The sequence below is a fragment of the Artemia sp. Qi Xiang Cuo genome, chromosome 12 (genome assembly GCF_049724085.1).
Source record: "Artemia sp. Qi Xiang Cuo chromosome 12, ASM4972408v1, whole genome shotgun sequence".
NCBI lineage: Eukaryota > Metazoa > Arthropoda > Branchiopoda > Anostraca > Artemiidae > Artemia > Artemia sp. Qi Xiang Cuo.
This window is the reverse complement of record NC_142805.1, coordinates 10,884,666-10,905,503: the sequence shown is the minus strand read 5'-3', so window position 1 is coordinate 10,905,503 and position 20,838 is coordinate 10,884,666. Positions and strand designations below refer to the sequence as shown.

Sequence of the window (20,838 nt, the reverse complement as noted above, 5' to 3'; positions counted from 1 at the left end):
TTAAACAAAATTGTACTGCACTCTCTCTAGAGGGTCAGGACCTTCTAGAGGGAGAAGTAGTGGAGGTAGGTACTTCAAAATACCTTTCTGGTATTAATACCCTTCTCTTAAATATTCATTTTCCTAACCTAACCCCTAACCCCTTTTCAAGATAGTCAGAAGTAGTTAAAGCAGAATTTTACCGTTGATTTTTTTTGCTAGGCTTACCTTAATATTCAGTTAGGCTAATCAGAAAATTGAACTCTTTTTCACGGGTAGACAATTCAGATTTCTCTTGAACGCAAAACTTGGTTTTACCTTTGTAAAACTAAATTTTTAAAAATCGAATTTTAAATTAATTTATTCCAATACAAATATAAAAATCGGTAATTAGTAGTGCAATGTTATTGTTGGATGTTTTAAGAAATTACAAGTAGGTTTCGAAGTCTCGATTTGGTTTCAAATGCATTTTGAGAAAGTTTATGCCAAAATCCGTAATCCAGGGTAATATACACTGGACCACTGATGACAGATCGTACGAATATTTGGGCGGAGCTTTTATACGCGCCAAGCTTGTAGTAGCTGAACATCCCTTAGCCGTGATCTCACCGCATATTATTTATATACAGTGGTACAAATCAACAGAATTACTAGGAATTACAATAAACTGCAGCCCGTTAAGTGCTGTACGAACGGATTCGTAAATTCCGTCTTGTCATATTTTGCAAGCGTATTTAACAATTGACCTTTTTTATTCTCAATGTCCTTCGTATTGGTAAAAGTAGCATAAATTAGCGGTTATTTTTTAGTACTACGATAGCTATTAACATAAACCAATAAGAAGGACTACGGTCCGAGTACCGCAGAAAGCTAAAAGAATCTGTTCCCAATAATATATTTGCCTTGTTCATTAGTAATTATATGAGAAATTAATATAGCACTTAATCAATAAGCTGTCTTCCATATGGGTTGTTTTCCAGAAGAACTCTAGGCCCTAGTTCAGGGTTGCGGCACTTTACCAAGTATCTCGTTTCTGACTTGAACAAGGAATTTTCATTACAGACATTGATCAGCTCCATGTCGCATTCCACAAGCTCATATGCAACAAAGGCCAAGTGTAGATCACGTTTTTCACAATATTTGCTGACAATATGACTGTCATAGTACTGGTTCTCTCTATTTTGCAAAAAAAAGAAGAATTATATAAAAATAGAAGAAAATTCATTTAATAAGAATACACAAAAGCAAAGAATAACATAAGTAGATAAAATGAAATAGTTAAAACTTATGATCTTTTCCAATTTTACTTCGGTCATTACTTCGTTTACTTTACTTCTTTTCGAATTCCTCCCTTTTTCTCGAATTGAATTCCTTGCAAGCTCGGAAAACATTGCGTAATTACTTGTAGGAACAGAATACATAAATGCTAAGCGTTTACTTGTTTTGTAGAGGTGATGAAGTCCAAGCGCTACCTAAGTAGAGGACGATGTTGCCACAAAGTATTATTATTATACTTTTTTCCATACCAGGGCACTTCGCATCGAAGGAGTTGTCGTAGAAACTTGGAAAAAAGTTCATTCGATTGGAAATTGGAACGGCTAGTGCTCTTTTTAATAGTCGAAGATTGGAAGGCAACTAACACCCTTTCCACGCCTACCATTTCCCCACAGACATCCAATCAAAATCTTGAGAAAGCCATTTTGTTCAGCGTGGTTGATTTCCAGATGGAAATTATGTTTTTGAAGAGGACACTCCCCCACAGCCCTCAGGGCAAGGGTTTTAAGTTATGCCTTGGGGGAATATAAGAACGATGTTGGCACACTGTAATTATTATAATTTTTTTTAGACCAGGGCACTTTGTATCAAAGAAGTTGTCGTAAAAACTTCAAAAAGGGCTCAATTGGAAATCGGAGTGGCTTGTGCCCTTTTTAATAGTAGAAAATGATTGAAAGGCAACTAACATCCCTTCCACGCCCACCCTTTCCTGAAAAACATCTAATCAGAATTTTGAGATAGCCATTTTGTTCAGCGTAGTTGATTTCCTGATAGAAATTATGTTTTTGAGGAGGAAACTCCCCCACAGCCCTCAGGGCAAGGGTTGCAAGTTATGCCCTGGGGACATATAAGGATTTTACAGAGAGCATTGTCGTAGAAACCTCAAAAAAGGCTCATCCGATGTTGATATTGAAAGGGCTAGTGCCCTTATTAATAGTCGAAAGTGATTGGAGGGCAACTAACCCCCCTCTCACGCCCACCTTTTCTCCAAACACATCCAATCAAAATTTTGAGATAGCCATTTTGTTCAACGTAGTTGAAAATTCTGGGATTTAGGTCTTTGAGGATGACAACCCCCACATCCCTCAGGGCAAGGGTTGTTTGTAATACCCTGGGGGCATATTCAATTCAAAGGGATTCGAAATTCAAAGGGATAGTGCCATTTTTAATAGTCGAAAGTAAGAGAGGGCAACTAACCCCCCTCTCACGTCCACCATTTTTCCAAGCACATCCAATCAAAATTTTGAGATAGCCATTTTGTTCAACGTAGTTGTAATTTCTGGAAATTAGGTCCTTGAGGATGACAACCCCTCCCCCGCAGAGCCCTCAAAGGAAGGGTGTAAGTTATGCCCTGGGAGCATATGAGGTTTTATAGAATGAGTTGTCGTTGAAACTTCAAAAATTGCTCATTCGAATTGAAATTGAAACGGGTAAAGCCCTTTATAATAGTCGAAAGTGATTGAAGAGCAACTAGCCCCTCTCTCACGCCCCACATTTTTCCAAACACATCCAATCAAAATTTTGAGATATTCATTTTGTTCAACTTAGTTGAAATTTCTGAAAATTAGGTCTTTGAGGATGACAGTCCTCCCCCCCCCCACAACCCTTAGGGCAAAGGTTGTAAGTTATGCCCTGGGGACACATAAGGCTTTTATAGAAAGTTTTGTCGTAGAAACTTCAAAAGGGCTCATTTGATTGGAAATTGAAAGGGCTAGTGCCCTTTTTAATAGTCGAAAGTGATTGAAGGGAAACTAACCACCCTCTCACACCACCATTTCCCCAAACACATCCAATCAAAATTTTGAGTAGTTGAAAGTTCTTGAAATTAGGTCTTTGAGGATAACAACCCCCTCACATCCCTAAGGGTAAGGGTTGTAAGTTATGCCCTGGGGGCATATAAGGTTTTTACAGAAAGCGTTGTCGTAGAACCTTAAAACGGGCTCATTTAATTGATAATTGAAAGGGCTTAGAAATCGATTAAAATTTTGCAATTTTTAGTTTTCGAAAGTTATTGGAAGGCTTGACATTTTTATGTCAATATGAAGACCAGGGCTCTTCGTATCGGAGGAGTTGCCGTAGGAACTTCGAAAAGGGCTAATTCGATTGAAAATGGAAAGGACTAATGCCCTTTTTAATATTCGAAAGTGATTGGAGGGCAATAAGTCTCTCTCCCACGTCCAACCTCCCATTTACCCATTATGTTTTAAAACGAAATGTTGCCTTAAGGTTAAATCAAAATGCACTGTGTTAATGCTAATTCCCAATAAATCATCTCAGCAGTATCCCAAGAACGACTGAGGGTATTATGTTCAAACTTTCGCGGCTACTTCTGCAATTAAAATTCAACCAAATCAAAACAGCGTAAGTGTGTCCAAGCTATCAAAGAAAGTAAACAGATTTTTTGTGAACGGTATCAAGTTTTCTATTTCAGGTCAACTAGAGGAGGTGTGAAACTAAATTAAACACTACTATTTGTGTCCAGATTTTTAAAAGGGTGTATATTGTTAAAAATTGCTGAAATTTTTTCTCCAGCATACAAATAGCAGGCCAAACTATAGAGTCTTAAAAAAAAGAAAAAATTTAATTTACTATTTTCTTTTTCCCTGAAAACACTATGTCAATATAAAACGAACAAAAATTAATTAAAAAACCTTTTTCCACAAAATAAATTTTTCAAAGAAAAGTAAAGAACTCCATTAAACAAAAAATGAGCAAAAACAAAATCAAATAATCTACCAAGCGTGAAACTACCACAAATCAGCATCGATAAATAAATGAAACCCAAAACGAACAGAAATTACAATAAATATTCTCCTTCTACAAAGAGAGGAAACAAAAAGTCAGAAATTAATAAGCAATGTAATAAATATTTTGGATATGTTGTTCTATGATTACTCAGAATATATGCTCTGTCTAATAAAGTTCCCTGAATGCTAAAATGAGCTTTTAGAGGTAAAAGTTCACAAAAAGTGGCTTTAAGGAAAAATTTTTACAAACGATATAATGTATGATCTTCTACTTCAGAGGGCGCAGGGGTTTTAGAGTCTGCTTTATAAAAGCAATAAATAATTACATATTTTTCAATAATAATTTGATAATAATAAAATTTAACGAAAATTTAAATAATAATTCCAATTGAATAGCTCTTTTTTAGAATGTCTTGATATATTAAAAACACAATTGAAGCTTGAAAAACTCTAGTGAATTTTCGAAATCAAGGACTTACTTCCGATAAGCCGTACTGCTTTGCCTTTTAAGTATCCATTTTTTTTTTCAAACAAGCTAGGATTTAAAAATTAAGATTTAAAAATTAGGCGTAAAACCAGTAGCTTAGTTGGTGGAACAGTTACAGTGTCATGAAGTTTGCAACAGCTGTGGACCAAGCGACGCCTACTAATTCGTAGAGACGGCAGTTCAAACAGGCCTATCAAAAAGCCTTCACCCTCGAGGAGTGGCAACCCTTAAGGTCAAAATATGAAAGAGCCGACACGTCTTTGCTCTGATTAATTGGCCTCATACCAGAGTTGCCCACCTCTAGTGATTTTCTCTTGACTAGTGACTTTACTTCGGCTAGTGATATTTTGCTAGCTACAGTTACAGTGTCATTAAAGTTCGCAACAACTGTAGACCGAACGACGTCTACTAATTTGTACAAAAGAGCCGACACATCTTTGCTCTGCTTAGTTGGCCTCATACCAGGGTTGCCACCACTAGTGATTGTTTTTTCTAGCCTAGTGACTTTATTTCGTCTAGTGATTTCTTCCTTTTATTAGTGATTTGTTTTAGAATTGCAAGTTTATGGTAAAAAATCAATGGAAATGGCGCAAGAACTCTTAATTCAGAATAAAATTAGAGCGATTCTAATTTTAAGTTGACAGTCTGAGGAGCATTATTGATTAAACTAAATTCATTGACGAAAATAACCAGAAAACTAGTCATTTGAAAAACATGTATTAGTGATTTAAAAAACATACAGAAACTGGATAAAAAAAATTTTTTTTTTCACCTGAAAGTAAGGAGCGACATTAAAACCTAAAACAAACAGAAATTATGGTGTATATGAGAGGGGATTCCCCTTCCTCAGCCCTCACTCTTTACGCTAAAGTTTTACTTTCTGTCCTGATTCATTATGAAAGACTGCTGAAACACAAGGGCCATTGATTTTGAAGGCAAGGTATTTTTAAAGAGCTTTAAGACGTTAATTTATATTTATATGAACTTTATATTTTGAATTTATATTTATATGAACTTTATATTTTGAATTTATATTCATAAACTTATATTAATATGAAATTTATATCTATTTCGAATACATAGATTCATTAAAAACTTTTTTTTTCAAGCATATTTATCTGGAAAAAGCATGAATTTATAAAATTCGAGCAAATCTCACAAAAATAAGAATTAATTTTTTTTTACACTTTTTCATTAATTGTTGCAATAATTTTTTACTTGTCATGGCACTTTAAGCAATTCCATATTTTAGGGTTTTAAATGATAATTAGCGTAAGAACAACTTAAAACAAAACTATCCCTTTGGTCTTTTTGTGAAACAGATCTGTCCCGGGTCTGATCTTTTTAAGGCGGTACGGAAGCTTAAAATTATTTAGCAGGCCTCAGCGTTGCCTGACCGTCACAAAGACGTTATTTCTCAACTACTTGTTTTGCAAGGTTGTTTACATTCTTTGGCTATCTACAGATACATTATTTATGCATCAAATAATTTTATATTCAGATTCTGTAAAAAAAAAGTAAAAACTAAAATTTAGTAGCGTAGTATACCAAGCGGAGTCCTGCCGGGACCTCAGGCTCGTTATAATTCTTTTTACAGTTTTTTTAAAAAACGTATTTTATGCATAACTAGGAAATTTTGATCGTTACCTCAACCAGAAGGAATAGAAAAATCAAGGTTAAATGTCATACTTACAGCAGAATCACCCTCTGGGGTCCTCCGAGGATCCCCCTCGGTATGTTAAGGGTTAAGTAATGCCGCACTTGTAGATATGAGCAAATTTCTGATATGTCTCAGTATTTGGTAGAGAATATATTCATAGTTATGCAAAAGTTTCCTCAGCGTAGCCAATTACCTGCTCAGTAGCTTCTGAGTTTCCTTTTAGTCTCAAGGGCTCTATTGAATTAAAGGTTATTGATGAGAATAAAAATCCTGACGGTTTTAACAATGCTAAAAAGGCGTTCATTAAATGTTCTATTATATTATGGATTAAATGTTCTAATATGTATTTCTTTCATTTTTGTTTCTCTAGTGTTATTTTCCTGGCCATAGAACCTTACGGGGAGAATATGTTGAAGTGTTTTTTGTCGTGAATTTATTGATTGAATAAATTGAATGATTGTTCTGCTAGTTATCAGAAGGCTTATGAAACTTATTAAGGGACCTGGAAGGAGGAGTACACAAGAGTATAGATTGTAAACATCAGATCAGGTTTTCAACCATATAAATTATTGTACCCTTTTCATGCTTGTTAGCCTTTCCACTCTTGTAATTGGACCTAAAAGTGCCATATGGCACTTTATAATGGCGTTATAAAGTCATTACTCTCCAGGTCTTTTGATGTACTTTTGCATAAAAATAATTGGGATTGTTTCTCAAAACCTATTTTAATTTTTTTTTTTGTTTTACTGTGCGATTATCTTCTGATTTTAGTTGCACAAACTCTTCAGCTTGGTATCATGTCAATTATGTCACATCTTTTCTTTAATTTTAGAAAAAAATATTAATACTACTACAACTACTAAACAACTCTCCGCAGCACGAAGCCGGCTCAGGCCAACATAGCTACACACGCTCCTCCTCCATCCCAATCTATTCAAAGTCTCTCTGTTTACCCCCCCCCCCCCAGAAAGTTCCCATTTACCTTAGAACTTTTCTTACAACATCCTCTCACTCAACCGACGACAACACTTCTTTCGTTCAGCCCTAGACGGTCGGTTGAAAAGGACAATCTTTCATCCTTCATCCACAGAACGCGCCCTAGTCATCTCAACCTTTCTCTCATTATAGCCCCAGAAAGCGGGGTTAAACCAAACTTTTCGAACAGCCTACTGTTAAGCGGCGTTCACATGCGGGTCTAGCTAGAATCCCATGTCTAGACATGTGTCTGGCCAGACATCACTGGCTAGACAACTACCTGTTCACAAGTTGGTGCTTGGCTAGACAAGTTACAGCTAAACATCCATTTCTAGACTCTAGAACTCAAAGTCTAGGATTTTCGATTACAGCCAATCAGAATGTGTCAAGTTCCACTATTTTCATCATCTATGTTTACACTTTTAAACTGAAATTTAATTTTTGTTTTCTCATTAATTGTTTTTTTCATTTTAGGTAAATATGCAACATCAGACATAATAGTGAAGCACACCAAGGCAATTTTTGGCTTGTCTCATCCATTATCTTGTGACAGTAAAAATAGGGATTACAATTTTGAAAGTTTTGCCTTCATAAGCTCTCTTGATTGGCTAGAAATGACAACTGTAATTTCAAACTAAATTTGAAACTAAACTTGTAGTTTTAGCTAGGCTATGAATTTCTTGTCAACGGTAATTTCCTAGACATTGATTTCTGGCCTTTCTAAACATGAGATTCTAGCTAGACACACATGTGAAACGCCGCTTTAGAGATAACTCACACGTACAGTCTCAATCAATATATATTTAGAACAAATACATATATTATATTAAAGTCCTAACACAACCTTTAAGAAACAAGACTTAAAATACCTATATACAGTTCGCCTAAGAGATCTTCGGCTCCTTGATGGTCTCCCAATTTTAGCTCGATCAATGCTTATACTTCTTGACCTACAAAATTTATCCCGCGGAGAACGGGAACGACTTGAACTACGAGACGATCCCCTGGACCTGGTCCGTTTCCTTCCGCGCCGACCATCCAGTCGATCCTGAAATGAAAAAAAATGCTTGAAGCAAAAAAATAAATGCTCCAATAAATTGGATAGGTACCAATAGCTCTTTTTATTTTAAATGAAGTCATAAGAAAATTGAAAGCTGGTAATCGAAATGAGAAGTACCTTCTGTACTAAGCATTGGGTACTAGGCCTATTTCCATTTCTGATGTTGAATATACAGAAAATTAACTGAACTGATACATTTTGTTGATGTGACATCATCAGCAAAATCTTGTACGCGTTGGTTGATAAAACCTATTTTTATTAAGAAGGTAGAGAAGTACCTTCTGTACTAAGCATTGGGTACTAGGCCTATTTCCATTTCTGATGTTGAATATACAGAAAATTAACTGAACTGATACATTTTGTTGATGTGACATCATCAGCAAAATCTTGTACGCGTTGGTTGATAAAACCTATTTTTATTAAGAAGGTAGAGAAGTACCTTCTGTACTAAGCATTGGGTACTAGGCCTATTTCCATTTCTGATGTTGAACATACAGAAAATTAACAGAACTGAGACATTTTGTTGATGTGACATTATCAGCAAAATCTTGTACGCGTTGGTTGATAAAACCTATTTTTATTAAGAAGGTAGAGAAGTACCTTCTGTACTAAGCATTGGGTACTAGGCCTATTTCCATTTCTGATGTTGAACATACAGAAAATTAACAGAACTGAGACATTTTGTTGATGTGACATTATCAGCAAAATCTTGTACGCGTTGGTTGATACAGCCTATTATTATGAAGAGTTTATAGAAATACTTCCTGTACCGAGTATTATGCCTATTTCCAATTCTGATATCGTATGAAAAAAATATTTAGAGAACAGAGACACTTCATTGGTACACAAGCACCCAAGATTAAGACAAGATTTATTAATTCAACAAAAAACATCAAAATATCATACGTCAAATACCCCCTCCCCCCTGCAAAGCTCTATGACCGGAAAAACAAGGAAAAACAAAAAAAAAAGACAAAAAAGTAGATAAAAACAAAGAGGAGTAAAATAAAACACACACACATAAAAAGCAGCAGTCGGGGGGTTGAAGTCTGATGTGACTGATGTACTGAATGGAATCCGATCATTATCGTAATTACGAAGATAATGCGTAGAATGATCCGAGACAAGAAACGGTCTAGTTTTAAAGGCCGCAAGAACATGACCACGCAATTGAAGAAAAACGAAATTCACACACACAAAAATATAAAGTGAATTCAAATCAAGCAACGGCTTATTAATAGAACTATTTGTTTCAAAGTGCATAAAAATACATCGAAAGTTTCCAGGTGATGGGTTCAAAACCCATACACTCTTTTCCCTGGATACAGCATCACACTTTACCCCTCCCTTCAAGTTGGAATCTAAGATTCAAACTCCCCACAAATCGTCTGCTTCAACTTGAAGCGGATCCTGAAACATTGCAGATGCGTTATTTTGATAATCTTGCATCATAGGATACCGTCTCTGCTTTAAATGAAAAAAAAAATAACTTATTGGCATCCCTGCTTTCAAAAACAAATCGAGGTATTATCATTTAAATATGATAGCTCACTACCCCCCCCCCCCCTCGGGATACCACCTTCATAGGATGCCGTCTCTGCTTTAAATTAAAAAAAAAAAAACTTGTTGGCATCCCTGCTTTCAATAAAAAAAATTCTAGATATTAGCATTTAAATGTAATACCTCCCTACCGCCCGCCCCCCCCCCTCTGGATACCACCTTGATAGGATACCGTCTCAGCTTTACATTAGAAAAATAATTTACTTAATAATTAACTATGTCACTATATGTTTCAACCGAACACGCAAAATAACGTTAAACAGCTTAGTGTTCATTTAAAAAAAAAAAAATTGAGGGTATGAGTAAAGGGGTACAAAGACAACCACAAAAATTTCGAAATTATTAAGATATACCTCAAATTATTGGAAAATTGAGTCATAGATTCGCCGTGGCATTCAATGATCCAAAGAATCTAATTAAAAGGGACCACACACAAAAACCAAATTAGGCCAGTAGCCTCGCAAAATACCCAAGACAATGAACAAGTCCCAATGGGGGGCCCTGGGTCTATCAACATATTTCAATGGTTTCCCAGGGACTTTGATATCATTTTCTTCTGTCTCTACTTTAAATGAAAAAAAAATAATTATCTTTTTGGCATCCCTGCTTTCAATAAAAAAATGAGGTTTTTAAAAATGATAGCCCCCTATCCCCCCCCTAGAGGCAATAATTTACAATTTATTTATTTATCATATTTTTGGGGTAACTTCCGTTTCAATCTTTAATTCCCCAACCTTCTAAATTGCTTAGTCTATAGCTAAATTTTGTCTCGATAGAAGAGGGTTTTTTTTTTTGGGGGGGGGGGGGTAAAAATTTTAAAAAAGAATATTGTACTTTCTATCAGGTGTTCACCAGTTGAGTATTAAGCATTACGAAAATCTTATCTAAAAACAGCAAAACAAAAAAAAATTCTGAAAACTTACAAACTGCAAACATAAAAGCTCTAGAAACAATCTGCCAGCTGTCAATTTCAAAATCCAACTGAAGGCTGAAGCTGTATAGTAGTGATTATGTTCTATAATTTTATTCAACTAGAAATTAAAATTCTTGGTTCCGAATGATGTAAGAAATAACGATTGGGAAACTGCATTCGAAATGATTTTAACTCATTTCATACAGACGATACTGTTTTTGTCCACATATGAAGAACTGTGTATATTGCAATATTTGCAATTGCATATTGCATCTATCTGGTTTTTATGCAAAGTAACAAAAGAGACGAAAATTAACGAACAAGAGAGTAGTGAAGACTTATGGTATGCAAAGTAATATTTGGCAGGGAAAGTCACTCGTGATAAATCCTTAGGGGTGGCGCCGTGATTGCGTTATTTTTGGGGATTCGGGGAACCAAATTTTTTTTGGGGGTGACGCATAGATTTTCGGGGAAATACCCGAAAATTCGGGGATAGTGCAAGCCCTGCTTGATTTCTAATTAGGCAAATCGAAATACTAAACCACACGTGAAGGAAAAGCTCCGACTTTGCGGTTGACGCAATAAAGAATTGCCGCAAATTTAATTTAAAGTCGACCGAACGCCACCACCTCTGCCGGCGGCGGTCGACCGGGCCTCTCGTTGGCGGCGTTCGGTCGATCCGCCGGCGCGGTGCCGGGGTCTATCTTAATTTTTATACATAGTAAAAGTAAACTTAATGTAATGGAATTAATAATAAACTGTTCTGGTGTTGTTATCAGCGTTTGAATGGGTATTGTGTTCACACTAGGGATGAAAAAATTACCCCTGAACTCTGAGCGCCCCCCCCCCCAACTGAACACTATATTATAACGCAAAGCCCATGTCTTTTAGGCTCCAATTTCTAAATGTTTAACTGTAGCCCCAACCGAATGGTTAGCGCGCTCAACTTGCAATTTTATGTCCTCGAGGGCTTGTGTTTAGAGTCCTGGTGTCCCCGGATTTGCTTTCGTTTGAGATATTATTGCATTTAGTACTATATAATTCATGATAGTATGCAGATCAAAGTCCTTAGCCGATAACTAAAATCCACACAACCAAACAGCATAGCAGTATATTGATAGTACAACATATATATATACAGTATGTATCCAACAATGATAACAGTATAACATGTTTTGAAATTTATTGGCCCCTTTTTCGGGCATCAGTTTTTGGGAGACAATGCCACCAAACTAATTTTTTTTATGTATTAGGTTCCACTTTTTTCGTGAACTAGGGTTCCATTAATCCAAGCTTCAGATACAAGTTTCAAGCATACTAAAGAAGAAAAAAAATCTTGTCTCACCTTATTGCTAAACTAGGGGAGATAAAAAACTTTGATTTTATGAATTTACATACCTTAAATTGTTTTGAGCCGCATATAACCAAACATAAGAAAATGATTCAAACAGAAAGAAAATATTTAAAAGCAAACCATATGAGACTCTTCCTTGCGACACTAAGGATTGAACCAGGATCCTTGGATAGAAAGTCTCAGGCTCATCCACTAAGCAGTCACAATGTATGTGGCTATTTGAATTTTCTAAGAGGCTGTTAAAAAACTTTTGATAGTCATTATGGCTAATTTTTATTTTTATTTTTTTAAGAGAGGTTCAGGGCCTTAAAGGCAATGACCCGTGGGTGGGAAATCGAATAAGTGGATAGATTCAAATCTTTCAGGGAATGATAAGAGGGCAAACAGACCTTCAATTTTGAGTGTATGGGAGCATACATGGGCGTACGTAGCTCCTTCTCTAGGGGGGGGCAGCCGATTCTTTCATGAAGGGTGGGGGGCTCAAGTCATATTGGCAGTTAACAAAACCTTAAATTGCCAGCAAGTTCTATCATACCTATGAAATCTTTATTAATAACTAATCACCAAAAATCATAAATCATCAATAAGCTTCAGCATTAATCAATCTTCTTGGATTAGAGCTAAATCTTTCCTCGATATTAAATAAAAAAAACAAGTTTTTTAAACTGAAAGTAAGGAGCGACATTAAAACTTAAAACGAACAGAAATTATTCCGTATATGAAAGGGGCTGTCCCTCCTCAACGCCTCGCTCTTTACGCTAAAGTTTTTTATTGTTTTAAAAAATAAAGTTGTGAGACAGAGTCAAACTTTAGCGTAAAGAGCGAGGCGTTGAGGAGGGGACAGCCCCTTTCATATACGGAATAATTTCTGTTCGTTTTAAGTTTTAATGTCGCTCCTTACTTTCAGTTTAAAAAATTTGTTTTTTTTATTTAATTTCTGATCGTTTTTTAGTTAATGCAGCTTTTATTTGCATAAAAATTTTAATTTTATTTCGCTAAATGGATGTCTTTACAAATTAACTCACGTAACTAACTTTTATATTCGTATATTTTTCTTCTGGCAAAAAATACAAAGTTGCAGATTTTTGCAGATATAAGCTTTAACCTATGTAATAGGGTTTTCTGATACGCTGAATCTGACTGTGTGATTTTCATTAAAATTCTTTCTCTTGTAGGGGCAAAATTCCGTTTTTAAAAGTTTCGATTACTATTGAGCCGTATCGCTTGCTTTTTTATTTTTTTTTTTTATTACGTATATGTTATTATGTATATGAGGGGGTTCTGATCTTAGTAAATACCACGCTATTTAAATTAAAAGTAAAAAAAAAAATTGATTAACAAACCCCAGAATCACAAAGGCCGTTTAATTAGAATAGAGAGCTATTTTTAAAGCACTAAAAAAAATTGTAGCTTAAAGATCTAGGTATGGACTGGGAAGAGAACCTCCTCACCTACGTTATAATTTCTGTTCGTTTTAAGTTCTAATATTCCTTCTAACATTTCAGTTGAAAAAACTTGTTTTTTTTTTATTTAATTTCTGATTGTTTTTTAAATAATGCTTGGAAATCCGGCTCCCCCTTCATAGAAATGTCCCTTGCCCCACAGAAACATCCTCCATGGCCACATTCTCCAGAGTAACTCCCACCTCTAGCCCCCCCGCCAGAAAAAATCCTTCCGGAACATGGTTGTATACTTCCCAATAACCAATCAATAATGCTGGCAAGTCCGGCGCCCCCTTCATGGCGCTTTCCCGGCCCCCAGGAACACTTCCTTCATGAACAGATCCTCCAACATAACCCCCGCCCCCCCCTTACCACCCACTAGCAGAAAAAAAAACCTCCTGAAAACTTCTGTATACTTCCGAATAACCAATACTATATGTTAACATTGGGTAAAGTTCATATCTTTTAGCCCTCCCTCTGGGTACTTCGGGGGATTAAGTCATCCCAAAAGACATATTTATCATATTTTCGACCATGCTGAACAAAATGGCTATCTCAAAATTTTGATCGGGTGACTTTGGTAAAAACATAAGCGTGGGAGGGGGCCTAGTTGCCCTCCATTTTTTTTGGTCACTTAAAAAGGGCACTAGAACTTTTAATTTCCGTTCCAATGAGCCCTCCTAAGATCTTCTAGGACCACTGGGTCGATACGATCACCCCTGGGACAAAACAAAAAACAAACAAAAAAACAAACAAACAAACAAATAAACACGCATCCGTGATCTTTCTTCTGGCAAAAAATGCAAAAATCCACATTTTTGTAGATAGGAGCTTGAAACCTCTACAGTAGGGTTCTCTGATACGCTGAATATGATGGTGTGATTTTCATTAAGGTTCTATAACTTTTAGGGGTCTTTCCCCTTTTTTTGAAAATCAGCCAAATTTTCTCAGGCGCGTAACTTTTGATGGGTAGCACTAAACTTGATGAAAGTTATATATTTGAAATTAGCATTGAAATCTGATTCTTTTGATATATCTATTGGTATCAAAAACCCGTTTTCTAGAGTTTCGGTTACCATTGAGCCGGGTCGCTCCTTACTTACAGTTCGTTACCACGAACTGTTTGATTATGGATAATTGCTTCTTGTTTGACTTTTATTCTGTCTTTCCATCTGTTTATTTCCAGCTTTTTCAACCATCTACCTTTTATTAACTGCTTTTTTAACCATCTACCTTTTTCAACTGCTTTTTCAACCATATCTAGTTTAAATTTGAAGTTCTGGGGGGGGGGGCAACTACCCCCCTCTGCCCCCCCCCCCCCTTCCGTCCACTCATGGGAGCAAATCTGTACCTAAAATTTTATACTGAAAATATTGTTAAAAAATTTCTGCGCTAAATTACGGAAGGTAATTCTTACTGAATATTCAGATTTTGCCCAAAAGTTATATAACTTTTCAACATTTTAATTCTTATGCAGAAACAATGAAACATTTTTACAAAAATTACCAAAATTAACTTATAAAAAAATACGTCTTTTAAAAAGGAAAAATTTATTAAAAAGGGTTTTCTAAAAAAAAAAAAAATTATAAGAACGTAGTGTCATATTTAAAACCTAAAATGAGCAAGACTAAAGTAAAATTGGGACAAAAACCGGAAACCAACAGAAACTACTGAGTATTATTTTGGCTGAGAGCTAAGAAAATAGAAATATTTTTATGTTTAAAAAGAATTAAGAAAATTAAGAAATATTTGGCTGAGAGCTAAGAAAAAAAAACACCTTGAATGAATTTATTGATTTGATTGTATGATTGAAACTTTTCCTGGGAGTCGAACAATAAACAACTGTGTTAAAATCTCAGTACTTTGAAAATTAAGATAAAAAAGAAGGCTTACGATTTTACAATGATCTGGACCTGTGCTTACATCTTCGATTGGTGTGGCAAAAGTTGGAATAGTTTGTTGATAGTAATTAATTAAAAAAAACTTTTTCCACAAAATAAGTTTTTCAAAGAAAAATGAAGAACTCCATTAAACAAAAAATGAGCAAAAATGAAATCAAATAATCTACCAAGCGCGAAACTACCACAAATCAACATCGATAAATAAATAAAACTCAAAACGAACAGAAATTACAATAAATAACCGAGTCAAAATATGCCTTCCCAAGGCCAGAACATAATTTGCACTTTACTGAAAAAAATTTAAATGTTTTTACTTTTATAACTTCAATAAATCAAATAATATTAAGATTTTGATTACTAAATATCAGTATATGTATATCAAACTGACAATGCACATTCATTTGTATTTTTTTCAGGAAAGTGCAAATTATGTTCTGGCCTTGGGAAGGCAAAGGGGTTTTGAGCCCAACTTATGTTAATTTCTGCTCGTTTTGAATTTGACTCGGTTATTTATTGCAATTTCTCTTCGTTTTGGGTTTCATTTATTTATCGCGACTGATTTGTGGTAGTTTCACGCTTGGTAGATTATTTTATTTTTGCTAATTTTTGGTTTAATGAAGTTCTTAACATTTCTTTACAAAACTTATTTTGTGGAAAAAGTTGTTTTAATTAATACACACAAAATACGATACCGAGAAAATGAAAAAAAGAAAAGAAAAGATCTAACTGGGGATAAGCACACGTGTGAAAACAATAATTGTAACTAAAAACACCTCTCATTAATTAAAGTCAATTTGGCCGAAAATCCGCTACTAAATCAGACCGAGCTCTGAAACTACTTCAACATCTGTTCCCCCCCCCCCCAAAAAAAACCCTGACATGTACCTATTTCGGGCCCAAGTCAGAATACCAAATACCATCAAATACCAAAATAACAAATGAATTTGCTTCTGCTAAAAAACTAAAAAAAAAACTAAAAAAATAAGAAAACGGGTGCGAATCACGAAAGAGAGACGTAGTGCCACAAGAAAGACACAGGTAGCACCACATGAAAGAGACACTTAGTACCATATGAAAGAGAGACCTAATACCACACGAAAGAGAAGAATATACACAGACTGCAGTCGAATATGCGGAATATATCCGCATAACCGATTTCTTACCAAGCATGGGCACTGTTTCTGTTTTCTGTTTCTGTTCTGTTTTTAAAGTACCTGTTTCTGTTCTGTTCTTACAAAAAAAACAGAAGCAGAACAGAAACAGATGACCTGTTTTTATTTACATGTTCTGTTCTGTTTCTGTTTTTATAATAATTATTTTGTCCTGTTTCTGTTTTTTTCTAACTGTTTTTCTTCTGTTTTCGATTTTACTTTACTGATTTGAGAGTGAGATATTAAGAAATTTTGAACTTACAAAATTGTGTTTTAAATCATAATATAAAATTTTGAAGAAGCGTGGTTACGCCCCATACAGTTTTTGGAATTGGAGCGTTAATAATAAAGTAGAAGTGAGTAAAATGATGGCACTCTGCTAGGCAAAATTAGGGCTTAGAAGTCAGATGAGAGTAGGTAGGTGTTTAAGTGGGAGAACAGTAAAGGTGCAGTTTTGTTACGCTAAAATAACTTATTTTTTAGAGTATATCATTCAGTCAATTGAGCAACAAAGTTGCATAGATACTGTCTAGGTGAAGCAGGATTCAAACAATGCACTTATTACTGTATAATCTGAATCTATTGGTAGGGCCTCTGTATCCTACATTACATCGGAAGTAATCTGCCTAGAGTTAACTAGAGTAAAAGCCTATAGTTGAAACAGCGGCCTAACTAGCTGATTCTGGCCTAGCTGGCCAAAGTATTATAAAATGCTGATACACTTTTCTCATTCTGTAAGATAACAAATCTTCGGATGAAGACGGTAATTTTTGTCATGCAACACAATAAATTAAAAAAAAATTGTAGCTAAGCAGTATATTATTTCTTGTATCTGTCTTTTAAATACCTATTATAGACAAGTAAATTCCCATAAAAATTAATATTGTCGTGCAAATTGTCTAAGTTTTTAGGAAACCGTAGTTAGGAGCTGTCATTTTGCTTTTATTTGCCGACAGGTTTTCTTGGCTCAAGGCGCAAACAAAACCGCTCAAGGGGAAATTGCCTCCTTTCCCCCCAATTACGCCACTGAGGTGAAAAAGATCAGATATTTGGCTGGAGGTGCAACTTTCAAAATGGTAGGCTACTGGAAGGTGCTTCTAATTTTGTGAAAAATCCTAAAATCAACCTTTGTTTTAAGACAAGCATGATGTCATTTTCTGATGACGACTTGGATGTTCCAAGACATCTCTCTAGGTACCCTACGGAAAAAAGGAAGCAAAGAAAGTATTAAGTGCAACTTCTGATGAGCGTCCCTAAAGGCTAAGGGAGTCTTTGTCATGACATTTATATACTATCTTAAAAGGAAGCACACAATTGATATGCACAAAGATAAAGTATACGCGTCTGGTGCAGCACATAACAAACCCAAACCAACTAAAAAAATAAATCAAGTCAGGCTGCTTCCCTTGGGAAAGCTCCAGATAGTAAAGCAAGTGACACAGAGGGCAATTGATTAGAGAAATCTGGAATAAGAAGAGCAGAGATACGGTTCTTTATTTCCGTCTTTATTAGAGAGACGTCTTTATTAGAGTTCTTTATTTCCAATTGATCAAAACAAGCTGGTTTGCGGATGCCCTACTGCAAAACCCTGTTTAAGGTTTGAATGCTGTTTAAATTGCTACTTACTGTGTTTGATAAACCAGATATGAAACAGCTTATTTAAAAAAAACAACAAAAAAAAAAACAGGGGGCTTGAAAACACCATTTGGGGGAACCGTCCAACGTCATATAAGTTTTGCTGCCAGAAAAAAAGAAGTTCAGAAGGCTACTTTAAGATCTGCCACTCAGACTATCTTGACTTTTCACTGCTTGTCTGCAAAAAGACCTGGCTTTATAGGTATCACTGCCAATTACCACATGAAGATGAAAAATGAGCAGAGGTTGCACCACTATCTTTCACATTTCAAGAGGAATGAGCATTCTCATACAACTACTAACATCCTTTCAGCAATCCAAGCTGCAATCAGCAAGTTTTCAATGACAGATAAGATGTTCCGCGTTGTGAGTGATTCTGGGAACAATGTCACCGAATCCTGTAGTATATGAGCCCTATCCTGAACTTCATGTTTTTAACATTGTCTTCATTCATTTTTTGCATGCGTTATTGGATTTTGGTCCACTCGAAGCTTAGCCTATGACATCCCTGAAGAAGATTGCTTGGAATCCTTTGATGAAGTCGAAGATGTCGATCCAACTGGTGAAAATGATTCAGACAGTCTTTCTGTCCCTTGTTCTGAAAACTCCGGAAATGAAGATATGTTTGCTGAAGAATCTGAATAAACTGATGGAGTGTCTAAGGAAGAGGGCGGTGAGAGTAATGGAGAATAAGAGTGGGGAGCTGTAAGTCTTTCAAAACCGAGGGTGCAGCACAGGCTATCCGAAGACAGGTTACACTTGCTCAAACACTGATAGTTGAGGTTGCCACTACCCCTTTTCCTTTGGAATGGACCATGAAAACGTGCCTAAATAATCAAAAGCATGCCCACTAGTATTCTTAAAACAAAAGTTTGAAGTAGTAACACTTTCTATAATAAAACAAGCTTATGGGTTGGAAAAAGTATTTTCTGCGGCAAAGCGAAAGATATTTTCGAAATAAGTAATCAGAAAGAGCAATTGTACTTATATTTACATCCCTTTGAAAACCTATTTAAGAGAAGAGAATGCTTAAAGAAAGTATTGTGTAGCAAAGGGTCTAAGTTTCTTTGAAATTCAGAACTTCAGAAATTTCATTTTACATATTTACTTAAGAGTGAATTCGGTGGAGGGCCTAGAAAATTATTCTCTAGCGCAAAGTGGCGCAAAAATATGCGAAGTACCCTTAAACCATAAATTTCCTTTTGATTTGTCTCTCAGACAAATTGGCTAGGAAATAATTATTCTTAAGAAGTTGTTTTAACCCGCAAGGCAACGAAAATATATAACTTGACGGTAAGAAGTGTCATTTTCCCGTGCATTTTTCTTCTTTCATACATTGTTTCAGATGGCTTCGAAACATCAGGTCGGGGGAAGTGGAAAGCATTGTCTGGAGGGGGAGATTGTCTCCCGCCAAAGCAACTATGGCCACTGCTTAAACACTAATGACTTTGATCTGACTGCGCAATTTGACGACCAAAATCATTTTATTTTCAAAACGTCTCAAGTATCTAGTATGCATTTCTAGGAAATTCGAGGAGATTCTGTACAAACATAAAAGGGTATTTTAGGAAAAAAAAATAACGGGAAAACGGAAGAAAATAAACATAAAAAAGGATGGCGATGTTGTGGGCATAGACAGTTTTTCGCCCCTTTATTGAAAAACTTCTTTTTGGCGGAAAAATGCTGCAATAGTACTGATAATAAACCAAAACTTGTCATTAATTTTTTTTTCTTCTTTAACCTTTAAATGTTTGAAAAACAGCTGTTTAAGCAGCTGTTTTTTTTTTAACGAAAAAAGCGGTTTTCGGTTTTTACCAAAAAACAGAATATAAACAGAAACAGGTCTTCTGTTTTTTGTCGACCTGTTCTGTTTCTGTTCTGTTTCATTCAAGCCCTGTTTATTTCTTTTCTGTTTCTTCAGAAAAACAGAAGAGTGTCCATGCTTGTTTCTTATATCTTCAGACATTGTAATTTCAATCCTCCGAGTGTGAGGCGGACTGATATATCTATTTTAATCTGTATCAGCAGCAGCTCTGGCCTCTATTGTGCCCGGGGAAAAAAAACCTGATTGCCCCCACTTGAATCCCACAAACTTTTTGGGTCAAACTTTAACAAAACTTTAATTTGTTAGAAAAATTATTTTCAAGTTATTAACTAATTAATAATTTATTGCAATTTTAATGAATTTTTGTTATTAATAATATTGAAATTTTGCGCTCCCAAAATTTCTGCGCCCGGGGCAAGTGCTCTGTTCTCCTAAAACACCCTCTGATTTGTATGCTTCGAGGCATGAAGTGAAATGGTGGACCCTCCAGCATCATCCTCAACCGGCTTTCAGTTGAAAGACAAGTAGATTTTATTTCACAAATTAGCTTTAAGTTTCTTAAAATCGGCTAGAAACACTCCACGCCGCCCGAGCAGCATAACCGTTACAATTTATCTTGAAGCCAAATTTAAAGCAGGGAGAAATTACCATGGCTAATGGTGGTATTGCCGCTCTTCAAAGTTTCAATAGTGCCACTTATACTTTATTTAAAAATATATATATATATATATATATATATATATATATATATATATATATATATATATATATATATATATATATATATATATATATATATATATATATATATATATATATATATATATATATATATATATATATATATATATATATATATAATATAGCAATATTT

At 35.2% G+C, this 20,838-nt stretch overlaps 1 protein-coding gene across 4 annotated transcripts in view; it reads right to left on the bottom strand.

Moving 5' to 3' along the window:
- Positions 1 to 328: 328 nt before the first annotated feature.
- The window catches only part of LOC148945761 (clathrin heavy chain 1-like), a 47,068-nt gene continuing 26,558 nt past the window's right edge, over positions 329 to 20,838 (bottom strand). For all 4 annotated transcript variants that reach the window (XM_089098472.1, XM_089098474.1, XM_089098475.1 and 1 more), the window contains 2 exons: positions 7,993 to 8,171; positions 329 to 1,155 (listed from right to left, as the gene is read on the bottom strand). In XM_089098472.1, coding sequence (XP_088954598.1) covers positions 921 to 1,155; positions 7,993 to 8,171 — 414 coding nt within the window. In that variant the 3' untranslated portion in view covers positions 329 to 920. The remainder of the gene's footprint in view (positions 1,156 to 7,992; positions 8,172 to 20,838) is intronic.